Below are 17,658 nucleotides of genomic sequence, written 5' to 3' on the forward strand. Positions count from 1 at the left end.
ATATATATATATATATATATATATATATATATATATATAAAACTTTTATTTAAGTACTGTGGGGTAAATGTTCTTTCACCATTTCTCATGGAAAATGTGATATTAAGAGCCACAGCCATACCAAACTCCAGGAAAAATCATGCTTTCTCAGAAACAAAGTGGAAATAATTAGAAACGGATGGCAGTAACATAAACCTATTATGTTGTTAAATTACCCAGGATCCATTGTTTCCATGTTTAGGAACATTGAGGATGTCATTAAAAGAAACTCAAAACTGAAATTTACAGTGGTAAAAATTGTATCTGGGTCAGCAACTTCTTCAGCAATTTCACAACTCCATACACTGGGGTCACATGCCAAAGAAAATCTTTTTTTACCTTATTTTTTCTATAAGTATAGGTATATAAGCATAGGTCAAATTCAGAGGTAAGAGGAACATATCAGGGTGCAGCATGAACTGCTGCTATGACTTTAGCTGACTCTTTGTTGTGCTGAAGCCAGCTAGCAGACTAATTGTCCAGGGGGCCTCTACAGTGCTGAGGCCAGCTATCAGCTCTAATGATACTCCTGTGTTGTCTTCCATCGCTGTGGTAATCTTATCTAACCAATCCTGCCATACATGGCAGCTTGTCTTATCACTGACGTCAGTTCAACAGTTTCAGCGCGTCTTGATCATAGAGATCTGAGCTGGGGCCAGACTGCTATTTAATAGACCCACAAGAGAACCCCCCGCCCCCTCCTGCTTTCTCCTCAGTGCCTTAACAAAAACATTCCACTGAGATAGACCCATAGGCTGACTCATAAATTTAGACTGTGTTCCCACCAGAGCTGAAGCAAGAGTGGTGGCTGTGTCTGTGTTATCCAGAGCTCCAAATGAATGCAAATGTAGCTAGTTTTGAACATGTTTACTGAGGTAATTAGAGGCAGGGCAGGAGTTTCAGTAAGCAAGCATTTCTCTCAAGCTGTTTTTTTAGCCAACAGGGAAATTTCAATGCTCTGCTCTAGGCTTTTTGCTGGCTCAGAGAGGTGGACCACCAGCGCTGATCAGTATGTGATGCTAACTAAGACACAAAGTAAATGCTGAAAGTAATTAAAAAGAGCTCTTATGAACATCTAACTATAAAGCAAATAATCTCTCACTGTCTGCATGAGTGTCCTTTGAATAGAACTGTTCATCCCATCTACTTCACACTTGGCTATGAATTACTGGGGATCTAAGGACTTGCAGTATTGAATTTTGAAATCCCGAAGTTATGACTTTTCAATACCGTGAAAAATACAGATGCTCCTCTTTCTATTAAACTGATGCGGAGGTGCTGTCAGTCTCTACTGGTGTAACAAGCAGCTGAGCTGAGAAAGATGGCGACTGTGGGTGTTGGAAAAATGCCTCTGCCCCTGTTTGGGGATATTGCCACATACACTCAGCAGCCACTTTTTTTTTTTTAGGTACACCTGTTCAACTACTCATTAATGCAAATCGCTTATCAGCCAATCGCGTGGCAGTAACTCAATGCATTTAGGCATATAGACATGGTCAAGACTACCTGCTGAAGTTCAAACTGAGCATCAGAGTGAGGAAGAAAGGTGATTTAAGTGCCTTTAAACATGGTGTGGTTGTTGGTGCCAGACTGGTGAGACATACACTCACAGGTACACCTGTTCATCAGCTATGGCAGCAACTCCATGCATTTAGGCATGCAGACATGGTTGTTGATGTCATAAGGGCTGATCTGATGGGATTTTCATGCACAACCATCTCTAGAGTTAATGGTCCGAAAAATAAAAAATACCCAGTGAGCAGCAGTTCTCTGGTTGAAAATGCCTTGTTGATGCCAGAGGTCAGAGGAGAATGGCCAGACTGGGTCAAGATGAAAGAAAGGCAACAGTAACTCAAATAACCACTCTTTACACCCAAGGTATGCAGAAGACCATCTCTGAACCAACAACACGTCCGACCTTGAAGCAGATGGGCTACAGCAGCATAAGACCACACCAGGTGTCACTCCTGTGAGCTAACACACTTAAAATGAATCTGTGCCAAATTTCGGTACCTGAGGTGGAGGCGGAGCAAGAGCGCATGACTCGCACCTCAGACTCAGCAACAATGGCGACAAAAAAAATGTGCAGACAAAAGTTAACGTGCAGCACTGTTCCTAAATGTTCTCAATAAAATGTTGAAACTGAGAAGTTTCGACGCATAGTGCGTCCAAATTCACACGCGTTTTTCTCTGTGGATTTCCTCTGCGACCGTGCGCGATAGCGAGAAGCCACGCATATCACGTGAAACGGCAGAACTGTAGCTTTCCGACAAGGCCAACCACTTGCCGGTAAACCAATGTTTTCACAGTGAAAAAAAATTGAGAAAGTTACAATAAAATGATGTATAACAGAGCTTTCATACAGCTTTGCACACACATTACTCTTGGAAGGATTACTCGTGAACGCAGGCTTGCACAGAAATGCCACGCATATCACATGAAAGCGCAGGACTAGAGCTTTCCAGTGATACCACACACATCATTGTGCTGTCATCCCATCACGCTATAAATCCAGATCAATTGTCTACAAAATAAAAACCTGACGAATTTCTTTACAATCCATTATACAGATCTTGTTATCAGTCACTTCATATAGTGAGGAATATCGTATCTTACCACGTCTTAGGCTTGCGTGTGTTTCTCCCTGTCTATCCACATTTGTAGTCCGGCTTTCAAGATGCAAATATCTCCATATTGTCCAGTTGACACTCCATCAAACTTTGTATGACAAGACCAGCCACTTCACCTTTGCACACACAGACAAATGCAGCCTAATTACGCATGCTGACAGGGGCGTAGTCACCATATACATTGAGGGGGACACGTGCCCCCCCACCAATGCCCAAAATGTCCCCCCAATATATAAGTGAAACTGAAAAACAAATATTATCTTGGAGGACATCACTGCATTTGGTTGACTATTTTTCTATGATCTTAGATGTAAATATTGCATGTTTCTTTCAGATAAAACTCTTAGATGTAAATATTGCATGTTTCTTTCAGATAAAACACGTTTTTGACTTGTGAATGAGTCAATGGAATTTCTTGCAATAATGAAAAAATACTGGCAATCATGTCCGCCTGGCACAAACCACATGTTTTGGACAACTGTGAAGTGACAGAATGTCCCAGCATCATGGTTCTTATATTGCCAGATTCCAGAGAGTCTCCCCTCTTCATATATGGCAACTTCCAACTTGCTATGCTGAGATACATGTAAAAATGTAAGAATTTAGTAACACGGATTTGTTTTTTTCATTGATATAAAAATTAATATAAAATACAGGCACATAGAAGGTCATGGAATGATGGCAAATCTGCTTAGCCCAGATTATCCTGAAAAAAACAAACAAACCAAGACATAGCATGTGTATGTAGCCTTTATAATGACTGTGATATGAGCTTAAAAGTAAAGGCAGTAAAAATACCCCAAAAAGGCCTAGGGCCCATAGGGTTAAAAAGTACCGAAATAAGGTACCGTTTGGTACCGGTACCGAATTACAGATACCGGTACCGGTACCGTATCGGTTCAATTATGAACGGTACCCAACCCTACTCCAGAGTCCCCAGATCTCAATCCAACAGAGCACCATCGGGATGTGGTGGAACATAAGATTCGTATCATGGATGTGCAGCCAACAAATCTGCAGCAACTGAGTGATGATATCATGTCAATATGGACCAAAATCTGAGTAATGTTTACAGCATCTTGTTTAATCTATGCCACTAAGAATTAAGGCAGTTCTGAAGGCAAAAGGGGGTCCAACCCAGTACCTAATAAAGTGGCCAATGAGAGTATACATGCTCAGGCCTGTACTCAGGTGTTAAGCTTTTTCTACTAAATCAAAGGGAACGCATATCAGTCTCTCCCCCTTTTACGCAGAGATTGCACTATGGGGCCACTACGAAGTCTCTTCTTTATGCCTCCTTTGCATTTTTACACAGAACCAAATAACTGCACGATGCCACTCCAATGTGTGATTTTAGACAGCATGCTGGCATCACAAAAGCAAAAGAGGCGTGACTGGCTTGACATGTAACACAATAGCATCAGCCTCAGTGTGACACAACACACGCATCAGCAGTGCTTTATAAACAATAACAATTACATTAATGTGGCAATAACAATCATTTACTGTCCTTGTTATAAGGCACCTGATCTTGTCCTCTGTTTGGAGGGTAGGGAGCTCCCAAACCTCCTTGTTTCCCCACTTTGCTTACATTTTCAGCCCCTGTTGTTCCTCTTTGAGTTAGCTGCTAGCTCAACCTTTTAAATCTCCCGGCGGGGGTTTGCATGTATGCATAACATGTCGTCAAATTGTCACACCCGTTCTACCAGCTGCCCCGTTGATACAGACAGTGCTGTTACTACCTCCAATGCCAGCTTGAAGGCGAGACAACTCTGTCCCCCCATTACGCAACGGTAACAGCAAGGTGAAATAATGGCATGAACTTCCTGCCTTGATGCGGCAGTGTAAAAGGGGCTACTGACAACTCATAGAAATTAAATTTGAGGATGGTGATGATCATCAAAATGTTATCAAGGGTGTTGGGATCATCATGCTGCTCTAATAAATATTTTTACATTAACAATGGTTGTAGTGACTGTGTATACTGTGATAGGGTTACACCCACAGATAATTATCACCTGACTCTACTCTCTCAGTGTCATGCTAAGGTTTAAAATGCACGATGAAATAGCTTAAAAAAACACAGGGCAGCTACAGTCACCCAGAACTGTCGACCGTTACTGCCCCTCCTGCTTTTAACTCGACTGTATGATCACTGTCTGTCTTCACACGTGACTGGTCGCACGCAGCACATGAAAGAAAGAGAGAAAAGGTGGGGCTGAGAGAGGGCACACTGTCAGGATAAAAGCCCTGCAGGAAGAAGTCCAGTCAGGGCTCTGAGGAAATGCCAGGTGTATAACTAACTAACACTCCAAAAGCTCACAGAAATGATCTAGACTATATGACTAAGCATCTCTGTAGCCACAGTGATGTTGAGACTGAGGTTATTCTGCTGTTTTAAACTATTTTGTATGTTTTCTGAAGCAGTTTTTGTGTGTAATAATGAAAAAAAAAGCTGTATGTTACAGGCATAAACAGCAAACAGAAAAAAATATTCCAAAAAAAAACAGTTACAGTATGTGGTCTGTTGTGAATGTGTGGATATCAACATGGGCTGATGTTAGAGTCCCAGCCTGAATTATTATCCCAGTCCAGTATGAGCTCTACAGAAAGTTTACAGAATGCCAATTATTGTGGTTTTCCTACCCGCAAACTGCACTCTCATTAGCCTTGTTTCCAGCAGCAGAAAGCAGCTGTGTACAGTAAAACCTTATTAACCCATTGTACACTCCCTTCCCAGCACCAAACAGCAGATAGACACAGTTAACAACTAGCTGGTGAACACAGTGGAGTATATAGCACCTCAAGAGCCAAAGTTTCTTCTCAGGAGTTGATGTAAATTAAAAAAAAAAAAAAAAGAACTAAAAGGGCAGTAAATACTGGACATCAGGTGGACAGACACGTTCATGTTACTTTGTGTCTGACAGATGTGTAAAAATATGTGTATATGAGTGACTTATCAACTCAGTACTCATAAACATTATAATGTGATAAAATGTCAATGTTGTGTTTATGTCTTGTTACTTGTCTCCCAAATGGCCAACAAACAAAACAAAAAAAAGAAAAACTGGAGACCATCTTGTGATGGATCATTCCAGGTTTTTTTAAACACAGGAAAGCTAAATATGGGTGATAGACCCCTTTCCCACTGCCAGTAGAGCCATCTTCGAACACGGCCTTTATTTTGATCTCAACTACGTATCTGACACGTTTCGTGACTGCATCTGTGACATTGTCGTGGCAAGTAATAATTAATGCAGCTTTAAGGCAGGACAGATTTGTTCAGGCAGCCCTTCGGTGTTCAACACAACAATCCCTATTCAGGAAAAACCCTGCACCATTCAGTCGGCTTTAGTAGTATCAACATTCAAAGACAATAACATTATCGAAACTAAATTCACATCTTGTAATAGTAGTCTGAAATTTGCCTCAGGGCTCCAACATTTCCTGTGCTGTACAATTCATTTTTGGTTGAGTGTACTGTCTAGTAGTATTGAAATCTGATAACACATTACAATACAGGAAACATTATGAATGGCATTTTTGTTTCATGATCATGGAAGGTCAGGGCTGACTAAGTTAACTTGATACATGTAGGCTGGTTTAGTTAATGTGAACTTGAAGAGTTATTTAATAACGCTTTTTCTTTGGGTTTCAACTGCTATGTTTACATGCACACTGATATTTCACCATTATTTCGAATAAGACAATATCCTGAAATAGACAGAGGTCATGTAAACAGCATTTTATGTTTGGATATTCCAAAATAAGTTTTTCTGAATTTAGCATTTTTGTAATAAGACATATGTGGGATTTGTTGGTATCATTCGGGTTTTAATAGCATTATTTGGGCATGTATACAGCACATTTAAAGTTTGCATTTTGCGACACACTGCCTCTTGGCCGTTTATGTCGGCTCTGTGCATCTTCATAGATACACTGTACACAAACCAACTCACCAACAGCTTGCAAGGTTGTGGTTGTGTGATGCATACCCAAAACCAAAGCCCACATTTCTGGTTGGAAGAAGAAAAGAAACGACTAACGAATATTAGGAAATATTTGGATATCAACAGATTTTTGGATATGCGCAGATATTCAAATCTTTTCAAGAAGGTGGTTGAACGAATGAAAGAGGGAGGCTGTGTTCACATGCTCCAACAAGTCCACAAACAGTGGAAAACTGTGAAAAAAATCCCACTTTAACGTAATAAATGACATGTTTGGGCACGTTACTCGGAGTATGCACGGTTGCATGTTATATTAGATGAATATTAATTTTCATTAGCCATGGAAACAGCTTAATAGGAATACTGAATTTTTTGGAATAAGGGCAAAAACTGAAAAACTTTGTGCATGTAAACATGGTCTTTGTGAAGTAACCTCACCAGAAACATTCACTCTGTTTGTAGAAGTTTACCATATGAGATCACTTCTACCTTCAGACCTGGTCTGCCTCCAACAGAAGTGTGTGTGTGTGTGTGTGTGTGTGTGTGTGTGTGTGTATTGTGGGGTCCCAGCAGCAGGTATTTCCGCTATCTGAACCTGTTTAAAACAAGCCTCTCTGTGCTGAGTAGGGTGTGTACTGAAGGTGAAAATGCCACACCTCGCCTGGCCACAGAGAGCCGACCTGTTGGCCACCCAACACCTCCTCCAGAGCTTAAAGATTTAACAGAGGCAGGGAAAAACACTCCATGTTAGTGTTTCCTGTTTCCTGTGCCCCTCACCCACTGACCGAGTGAGCACTGCTCTATGCATTTTAGGAAGTCTGGGGACCCCTGTTAGAGTTTACAAAGAAATTTTTATCACTTTACTCAGAGCAGTGGTTCCCAACCCATGGGTCGGGACCCTCCAAGGGGTCCCACAATAAATCTCCAGATGACAAGATGATTAAAACTAAGAAGTTCTAAGAAGTTCTTTTCTTCACTTTTAGAGTTGTGTGTAATTAGAGTTCCTTTGAATTATATTCAATTACTTACTTATCTTATGTATTTGATCATTTGTTATTGCGACTGTAAATCTATGAAATTTGAATAAATGTGAAGGGAAATGACGTTCCACTCTCTTAAAAATATAAGTAAATAAAAGGACAAAGTGTTTCAGGCATTAACAAAACAGTTTCTCCATATTATGTACATGTATAAGCCTGACTAGAAAGCACACGTGTGCTCTTGCCAGTTTCCAAAGAGGAAATGAGAGGTTAGCCATGTGATCTGGGTCATTTCCAGCCACTACACACCCCCACATCTCCGTGCAAAGCTGACCTCATGCTTGAGGTTATGAGGGAAGTCGAACACACTGCAAGCTGGTTACATATGACTCTGCTCAGGGACTCCCACAGTTATTCTTATCAGCAATCAAGACAAGGCTTTTCTTACAGTGAGAGGACAACTGATAGGTGTGGCCCATTCATCAGCTGGTCATAAATCATCACCTGAATACAATGGCACTGACTGATGAAGCTAACTGAATATTATTTATTCAACTCTGATAAGGAGTCATTCTCACAACATGTATTTTATCAATTTGATAATTTGCACAGTAGTTTATCGCCTTCTAAATTCATCAGGAATTAACAAAATAAGTGAATGTGTGTGTGTGTGTGTGTGTGTGTGTGTGTGTGTTTGTGTGTAGGGCTTTAATGATAAATCCAGGCACTTCCCTTAAAGCCAGCCAGGCACTGGGCTTGTCTTGGCAGCAGAGACTGTGTGGCGCAGCTCAAGGCCTGGAGGAGGTTTCCATGCAGCCACACAGACACACACACTTTTTCATGCATTCCTCAGATTCCACATCTGATACATGTGTGTGTGTGTGTGTGTGTGTGTGTGTGTGCCTTGCTCTGAACTGGCCACTCAAGGCATTAATAAAAAGATTAAGCTTGGCCTGTAACATAGCTTTCTTTCTCGGTTTCTTCCTGAGAGGTTGTCAGCTGCATGGGCTCTAAGACTCCATGCAGAAAGCAAAGGTGGAAAGTTGCTGCAACACAAAAAAAGGTCAACGGGCCGTCAGCTGAAGTGTCATAAAGTCATTATTTCCTCACGATTTTGAAAATGTTGAAATGTAGAACTGAACAGAAAGTACAAAGGCCTAGGCAGGGATGGATTAAACCCCCAGGCGCCAGGGCCAAATTGAGCTTTGGGCCCCTGAAGACACCCCGTTCCTCCCATTCACTTTTTGCACTCTTTGATGAGATAAGGCCCGTTTCCACTGAAGAAGTTCCTGGTACTATTTGGGGGGCAGGAACTACTACAGGAAGGTCCTCTCGCTCGGCCCTCTCAACCGCCGTGTCTCCACTGAGAGAGCGGAGTAGGAGGAAGGTTCCTGTAAAGTTACCGGGCTCTGGATGTGATGTACTCGTTGCACGACCATTTTGACCGGGGCGACGTAGTGGCGTAGGGACGCTGTTAGCTGTTAGCCGATAGCGGTGTCTGTAATAACTCACTAAACTCACAAAGTGGCCCGTGAAAAAAATATTTTTTCCAGCGGATGTCTTAGTTACAATATGATTGAGCTAACTGGAGTAGTTTAATATCGTTTCCGACAACGGGAGGCTTTTAACAGATGACGTCCTGATGTTAGCTTTGCTGCTGCTGTTAGCTGTCCCTGTCAGCTGATGCTTTCTAGACATTGTGACTTCCCAAAACTGAATAAATACCACACATAGCAACACAAAACTGCTTTGCTAGCTCAATCATGTTGTAACTAAGATATCCGCTGGAAAAAAATATGTTTTTCACGGACCGGTTGTTGAGTTTGTTTACATGGCGGTGGAAGCTATGAACGAGCTAACCCTCGTCTGCTGAGTTTTAAAAATGCCGGCTATTTTGTTGCTTTCTGTTGTCGTCACATCCCTCCTTGAGTATATCCAATCAGCACCAAGTAACCCCCAAGCCCCAGCCAGGAGTTTTTTGGGGCCGTTCTGAGTACCTACTCCGAGGCAGGGACTTGTTTAGCCCCTGTAAAAGTTCCGGTACTCTGTCCTTCGGGGGTGGTTCCTGCGGTGGAGACACGCACCAACGGCCCCGGCCCCGTAAATTTACCCCGAAGTTCCTGCGGTGGAAACGGGCCTATAGTTCCTGATTTTAAAATATATTTGCCAATATTATCCTATTTAGGCAAACTTCTTCAAATTTTTTTTTTTTAAATTGATCAAAACAAAACAAAAAAAGTTTATAACAAAGCTAGCAACTACCTGCTAACAGCAACATGCTCATAATCATGGATGGATTACTGAACAGGCCTACCAGGTACAGGTCCAGGGGCCTGTTCAGTATCAGCCCCCACCTCCCCACTCATCACTTGCAAAATGACGATCACGATACCTAAGTCAGGATACAACATTATTCAGTTTTTAGATATGTTGTGATAAAATATATTACAATTTATTACCTTTTTTGAACTGCAAATTATGTCCCCAAAGGACAACTTTATCAACATCTACATAATCTATTAAGATAAAGTTTTCAGTCTGTTCATCTCACTTTAGCCATCTTTTTGCAGCAGCAAAATGTATCAAGTGGACTGAAAAAATAATTGGTTATATTATTCTAGTAGGCTACCTATAGTTTAATTTGTATTTGTTATATTAATTATTTATATAATGAAAGAATCCATACTTGGCACTGTGTGAGGGTATGATACTGCCACACAAAAACATCGCTATACTATGCTGAATCGATACTTTCCCCCACCCCTAGTAGCAAGGAGGAAGAAAGTCAAGATGATCACAATGAGACACAAAAAGACCACAAAGAAATAAAAAGGAACTGCAGAGACACAAAGTGACTACAAAGCAACCTCAAAGAGACACAAAATGACCCTTTGCACATCTGTGCCCAAGAACCCACTGTCTCATAATCCACCCATGCTCATGAGAACAATCTTAACAGGTTCATATTTTTTATAGTCTGTTTGACATTTATCATGGTCCCCAACTTAGTTTATAGTTTTAGCCTGCTACACTAAACCTTTGCTATTGAAACATCAGGGGATTGTCAAAGTCATTGGGATTCAACATCTAATTTCTGTACAAAATTCAATGGCAATCCATCCAGTGCTTGTTGAGATATTTCAGTCTAGACTTATAAATATCCCATTAGTACAAGTACTGCATTAGCACTTATATTCAAAAACTATTCAGAAACTATTCAACAACACTCAGCCCTAAAGGTTCATCTGAGACCCTACTAGTCAGCTCATACACGACATGCAACATCACAATCTTAACAATTAACACAAATTCAACCAATCCCAGTGAATTTCAGCAATAACAGCAGTCACCCGCACAATGTCACCAAAGTCATCTCCTTGCTTCCGGCTGTGAAGATGCAGACATGTACCAACAAAAACATTTCACATGAACCAACAAAAATAACTGCTAAACACCATGCAGGGCAATTCCCTGATGTTCTACACCAAAGTGGGCGTGAACTGCAACATGTGCAACATTTTGGTGGAAAACAAAGACAAGTAATCAACTGACAAACCCTTTCCTACCAAAAAAACACCCAGAGAATGGCTGAAACATGTGGACAATACACAAAACAAATTGCAACATGCACTGCTATGTTTTTTTTATTTTTATTTTTTTTTAGAAAAGCTACTGTGAAACCAGGCACTGCAGGCTGCAACAATAACAAAAAAAGCTTGCGAAATCCTGGAGGGACTGACTAGATCAACAGTCATCAGTGGAGTCAGAATTACAAAAAGGGTTCACATGCTCTGACATATCAAAGACTGGACCACTGTTGAGACCCAGTGAGGATTAGCTTTTTGTGTCCTGAACACTTTGTACTGTACCTTATCTACTCCTGTCAACTCTGCTAAAGATCTGACTTCACTTACAAACCAACAAGTCCTAACAGGCCAAATAACAAGGCCAAATGCTCATTTATAGGAGTCGATAAGGGTGCAGCCTCTGTGTTTTCAGGGTTCCTTTGATGAGCAAAAGAGTGAAAAGGGCCAGAAATTGCCAGTCACCATGGCTGCTAAGCAAATACATTAATTTCCCACTTTGCCTAAAGTGACGCAGTTTAACAACTCAAGACAAAAGATCAGAGGGTTGGGCATAGAGTTGTGCAGGAATGAGTCCTACAACCTGGATATGAGTTAGCAGTTTTGCACACCAGGTTCCCTTATCTCAAAGTCAATGGGTTTCTGGTTAGATGCCTGGAATAAGGTCTGTGGTTAATTCAAGCTTCAGAGACTCTAATGTTTTGTTCTACAACATTAAATATGTCAATAAATAAATACCCCACTGGTGAATTTTGAAGCTTTTATACGTCTTAAAAAAGGAGGTTGCTGACAAGTGGCTAAATGAGACTACAGAATGTCATCAACCTGGAAATGGTTTTTCAGTTTTGCTATGGTGGTGGCATTAGGTCATGTGACTGTGGTGTAGTTTGTTTATAGCCTAATGTTAGCTTTTTATTTCTGGTGATTGCATTTAGCCTCAACAATCATGAAAATGTGTTCATTTGTGAGGATTATCTTGCTGAGCAAAACGTGTAAGTATCATAAATGTTTGTCTGCCACTGAGTTTCTTTTCTGCTATAATCCAACATCCAATAGAAAAACCCACAGGCATTTTGATGAGAGAACCTGCACCATGCTAACTTCCACATCGGCAACAGAAAAACATCATCAGCACTCAGCAATATTCATATATATGCCTATGATTTAAGGTGAAATCAAAGTCCAAATGACAATGACAGTGAGGCTAACCTGGGTAGATAAGATCTGATACAGTCAATAGACAGGGTGGGGCTGGTGGATGCAGCTCCACCCATGTTCCCTAGAAATCAAGCTATGTGACAACCATTCACAAAAAAACTTAAGCTAAATTTGAAGTATGGATGCCTGATAAGCCAAAATAATTTGATGAATCCATTCATTTTTCGACAGAAAATTAATATGCAACAATTCTGAAGCATTTTTCCCCAGGAGATCCAGGTCCTCACTGTTCTGCTTTGCTTCAACTTATGCAACAAAAACAGACTATCTCTGGGTTTTAAAATGTTGGTCAGACAAACAAGACATTTGCAGATGTCATGTTGGGCTGTAGAAAATTGTGACTGTGAGGAATTGTGATAGAAGCACCTTACTAATCTCTCTTGGGGAAATTCATTTTTTGTCACTATTACATTTATCACATACACACACAGGAAATACATGCACATGCATTAGTTGTGGAGAGATGCCAGTGAGTTAGATGTTGAGTGCCTTGCTCAAGGGCACCTCTCCAGCTGTCAATCCACAGTCTATGACATAATCTGTGCTGGACTTGAATCAGAGAGTGGCTGCTTCCTAAACCAAGTGCCTACGGACTAAGCTACCACCGCCGTGATTTACCAAATGATCGATGGACTAATCCAGGAAATAACAGGCAGATTGACTGATACTAAAAATGCTGCACCCCTAATCTTGATAATTAGTTAGTCACTTTTTTCAATTCTAGCTTCTCAGATGTGAAACTTTGCTGCTTCTCATTACTTGTATCGAAATTTAACTAACTTTGGGTTTAAGAATGTCTGACACACCGATTGCTTTCCGGGGTATTCGGATGGTCATTTTTCAGTGTATTCTGACAGATCAAACAATTTATCAGCAAACTACTTGTCCAATTAACTGATCATGAAAATAATCAGGACTTGTATCCCTAAAGCCCAAACAAAGGTCAAGTCCTAGAGAAATAAATGAAATTGTACGATGACTTTACAAACAGGTGACAGATCTATACTGGTAACTTAATGATACTGAAGTGACAGTGAAGACCAAAAGAAACAGCTATGACCTGAACTGTAGCTGCCACATTACGTCAACAGTTTCTTATACAGCTTATAACAGCTTATATTGTAAAGCTACACTTTATGGAATTTGTAAAGGCAGATACAGATTTTATGAGGACAAGAAAAATTAAGAAATACAACAATTTTTCTCACAAAAAATGTATTTCTGACCAACTAAAAAGCCAACCATACTGAATGAACTCTAAGAAATAGAAAGGTTTGACAATGACTACCAAACTTAACAAAAACTGTCAAAGGAGAGATGACAGAAATGAACAGCGAAAATATCCAATTAAATTAAAAATTTTCAGACTGTTTTCAAGGCAAGGATGGGGTGTGGGGGGTTGGGGGGCGTTGATGACCCAGTGTTTTAAAAATGCTGTCTATTGCCCTGCTTAAATCCACACTACCTTAGTGCCTCGTGTTTACTGCAACCCTGGATCAATTTTGATACCACAGAGTAGAAAAAACACATTTAGTCAGTAAAAGCAGTGAGTAGTACCAGAGTCACATTAATATCTTGGTAAAATGGTTTTAATTTGCATAGTCAGAGACCTCTGCGCAAAAACGCACATGTGCCAAATCACCAAAACAGCACGCGCTAAACAAACCCTCATAAAACGCTGCTCACCTGTGATAATCTCCCGCTTGGCTTCATCCAGGTGACTGGAAATCACGTCCCCCATGCTGGCTGAAACTCAAAGTCCCGGTTTGATTTAACTGGTCTGTAAGTCGTTAAAACAAACGCAGGAAAATCCGTTCAGAGTAAAGCAGAATCCTTTATGAGCCCTTTCACCTCCTCTCCAGCATAACCTGCCTGATTAAAGTTTGGAGAGGAAACGGGCGGTGGCAAACACTTCACACAAGGAGGCAGAGGGAAGGGGAGAAAAAGTTCTACGAGTGACAAACTGACGGCTCTTTCTCGGAGAGACACACCCTCCTTTAAAGTAGGAGCAAACTCCCACCTTCCTGCGGCGGTGCGTTCAGGACATGTCGGGAAAATGAGACTCCCACAATCTCGAAACTAAAAGATAAACTCTCAAAATTGTTTGAATAATTTGGGCATGAGCACCAGCCACACGCAGTCGCCAATGCCCTATTGAAACTGAAGGAATTATTGTTTTTCTTTTAAGTGAACTATTTTAGTTTATGAATCGTATTTTTGAGGGTTCTTAGGTGCTCAAAAACTCATGAAACTTTGCACACATATCAGAATGGTGAAAAAATTAATATATTATTAATATCATGCTATGATTTCAAAAAATGGCTCAGTAGCCCCCGCAACAAATTTTCTACAAAGCGGCCCATGCGGTATGTTTAACTTAGATGTACAAAACTTGTAACATGTATCATCATAAGATATACCAAAAGGAGCCATACTCTAAACCCAACAGGAAGTCATTTTGAATTTCATGTACAATTTTTCCTGGCCATTAGTACTTTAACAACCCGCACCTAAACATTTTATCCAGTTGACTTCATATTTTGTCTGTATCATTTACAGACTTTTGAAATGAAAAGTTATTAAAAGTTTGAGTTTTTATCAAACCATGTGAGCGTGGTGAGGCATTAAACTTCCATGTTTCACAGTGAAACAAGCAGCAGTTTGTGACTCCACTATACATGGTAAGTATAGTAAGGTTGCAGGTCTAATGTATGGCTGATTCTAATGTCACCAGCAAGAAAATCACCACAGTCAGGAGTAGGACATTTTTATCTTTTTGACCATAAAATGTATTTTTTTTTGGAGGTGACCTGAACGCATCTCAAGTCACCGTGAGTTTCGAACAGGACAAGCCTGTCAACATGGTGCTGACCACAGGGGTTGGTGTACAGCTGTGAACTGTCGCTGTTTCAATTAAACAAGGATTTTGCTCTGTTTGCAGCTGTCAGGTGGCAAAAGAAACTGACAAGAGAAGAAAGAGATACGTTACAGAAACTAACTGTGGGTCAACTCATTTTTACCCCCCTGGACCCTTTTGATGGGTTACTGAAAGGGTCTACTGGACACAGGGGGCCCTTGGCCTTTACTTGCTTCACTTTTGAGTCTCTTCCACCAGGAAGAGACTCAAAATGACCACAAAGAGATGCAAAGGAACTGCAAAGAGACAAAATAACTACAAAGTGAGACAAATTGATCAAAAATGGGCACAAAATTACCTCACAGAAACACAAATGCACATAACACACAGGACTCAAAATTATGTCAGAGACAAAAACAACTAAAAAAATACAAACAGGGAGACATGAGTACAAAGCAACGCAAAACCACAAAAAAAGACACGAAAGTATTTCAATAAGACACCAAATTACCCTGGAGAGCCCAAATGATTACAAAGAGACACATAACAACTACAAGGAGGCACAAAATGACCAAACAGAGACACAAAAATACAAAAAAGGATGCATAATGACCATAATGACTGAAAAGAGACACAAAACCTCCACAAGTCTGTGTGTCCTACTCCTGAGGTGGTGGGGCTCTTTGCACATCTGTGCCCAAGGGCCCATTGTCTCATAATCTGCCCCTAAATGCATGGCTTCCAGTAATCTGGCCTTTTTGCAAATTTAAATGCTGCAATTTCCGTCAACAATAAGCTTGCACGAGTAATAAATCAGCCTTCATATTTCAAACATATGAGAAAAGATGGATTCTGTCTCCATGAAACAGTGTGGATGCAAAACTGCTCAGATGTTTATTCTCCAGAAAAGTGAGAGCTCCTTGCTTTTCTCTTTTCCCACTTGAGAAGCTGATATGCCTTTACTTCTCCTCTGCTGCCCTCTCATGGAAACAGTCAGTAATTTAATAGAAGTGTCTAAAGGTCACTCCTACATTATAGGATACTGTCATATCTCTGTGGACACCAAGGAGTTTTTGATTCTATATCATGCATTGCGTATGCAGCAGATTTCTTGGTAATTTTCCATCAACTGCATGGAATGATTGTAAATAGGATATTAAACTTATCTGTAGCCTAAATATGACAATATGAAATATTAAAGTAAATAGTTTAAAAAAAATGTTTATTTGTTTACTTACTTTTTTTGTGCTTTTTAATTTTTATCTCAACCTAATAGCTTCTGACATCTTTCTGTCACAACAAGTCAGAACTGAATAGCAGTCATTTAATTTCCGATTTTGACATGTTTTCAAAATAAAAGCCTATTAGTGACAGCCCGTTGTAGGGATGCTTTTTGGACTGCACTCAGCCGCAGAACGACAGCCCCATTGTATGATGTTATAAAGAAACATTTATGAATTCCAAATGTAAAGCCCACCAAAAGTTTCAATTAAACAGTATAAACAATACATTTGTTCTGTGATAACACTTGTTGCCTCAAGTCTGTGTGCTCCAGAATGCTTTGGAGCAAATGCCTGTGGTCTCTTCTGCTAAAGTAGCCAAACACAGACAGGTGACACAGACCATGAGGCTCTGCAATACCCTTCCGATATGAGGAAGAAACCACGGTGTGCTCCATTTCCCATACAATGTAGTATGCCAGAAAAAGATTTAGTATGTCCCAGTACATAATATGTCAAATGCAGTATGCCAAAAATACCAGGATGTTCTGCTACATCCAGTCATATTTTGCAGTGTGTAAGCCAGCATGCTATTTTTGTACATTAAAAATTTAACTTATACATAGCTGGAATGTTTTCACCATTTTGGATACTTAAAATGAAATTATGACCAGTTACAATTGGATTGTAGAAATCTAAAATTGGAATTATTTCAAGGAAGAATTCAGCTACAGACATACAGAATGTTCATTCTGGTGATCTAAAATAATGCTGTTGCTATCTAAAATCAAAAGCCCAATACACATGAATGGCAAAAGTAATGCTATTTCCCCTTGGAAGAATGACGTTGTGATTATCTGACACGACAGTAGATAGGAGGAATGTCACTGTGGATATCTAAAATGATCATTTTGACTAGGAAGAATTTCATTACAGATATCTGCAGTACCTATCCAGTCTACATGTTAAATGTTAAAATGGCACAGCAACTATGATTTTATTATAACAATGATAATAATAATAATAATAATAATAATAATAATAATAATAATTACTATTTATTTTACATTCATTTAATAATGTTTATTCATTTTACCATTGGCACTGTATTACATTTTTTCATACTGAAGGCTTTTATTTTGTATTAAATGGAACGGAAGTGTGTTGCTTATTCTCCTGA

The 17,658-nt window shown here is 40.0% G+C and overlaps 1 protein-coding gene across 1 annotated transcript in view; it reads right to left on the minus strand.

Moving 5' to 3' along the window:
• Positions 1-14,363, minus strand: part of niban2b (niban apoptosis regulator 2b) — a 48,115-nt gene extending 33,752 nt beyond the window's left edge. Inside the window, exon 1 of the mRNA XM_050051358.1 lies at positions 14,088-14,363. Coding sequence (XP_049907315.1) covers positions 14,088-14,142 — 55 coding nt within the window. The 5' untranslated portion in view covers positions 14,143-14,363. The remainder of the gene's footprint in view (positions 1-14,087) is intronic.
• Between the last annotated feature and the right edge of the window lie 3,295 nt (positions 14,364-17,658).

Source organism: Epinephelus moara, chromosome 8, assembly GCF_006386435.1.
Source record: "Epinephelus moara isolate mb chromosome 8, YSFRI_EMoa_1.0, whole genome shotgun sequence".
Taxonomy (NCBI): domain Eukaryota; kingdom Metazoa; phylum Chordata; class Actinopteri; order Perciformes; family Serranidae; genus Epinephelus; species Epinephelus moara.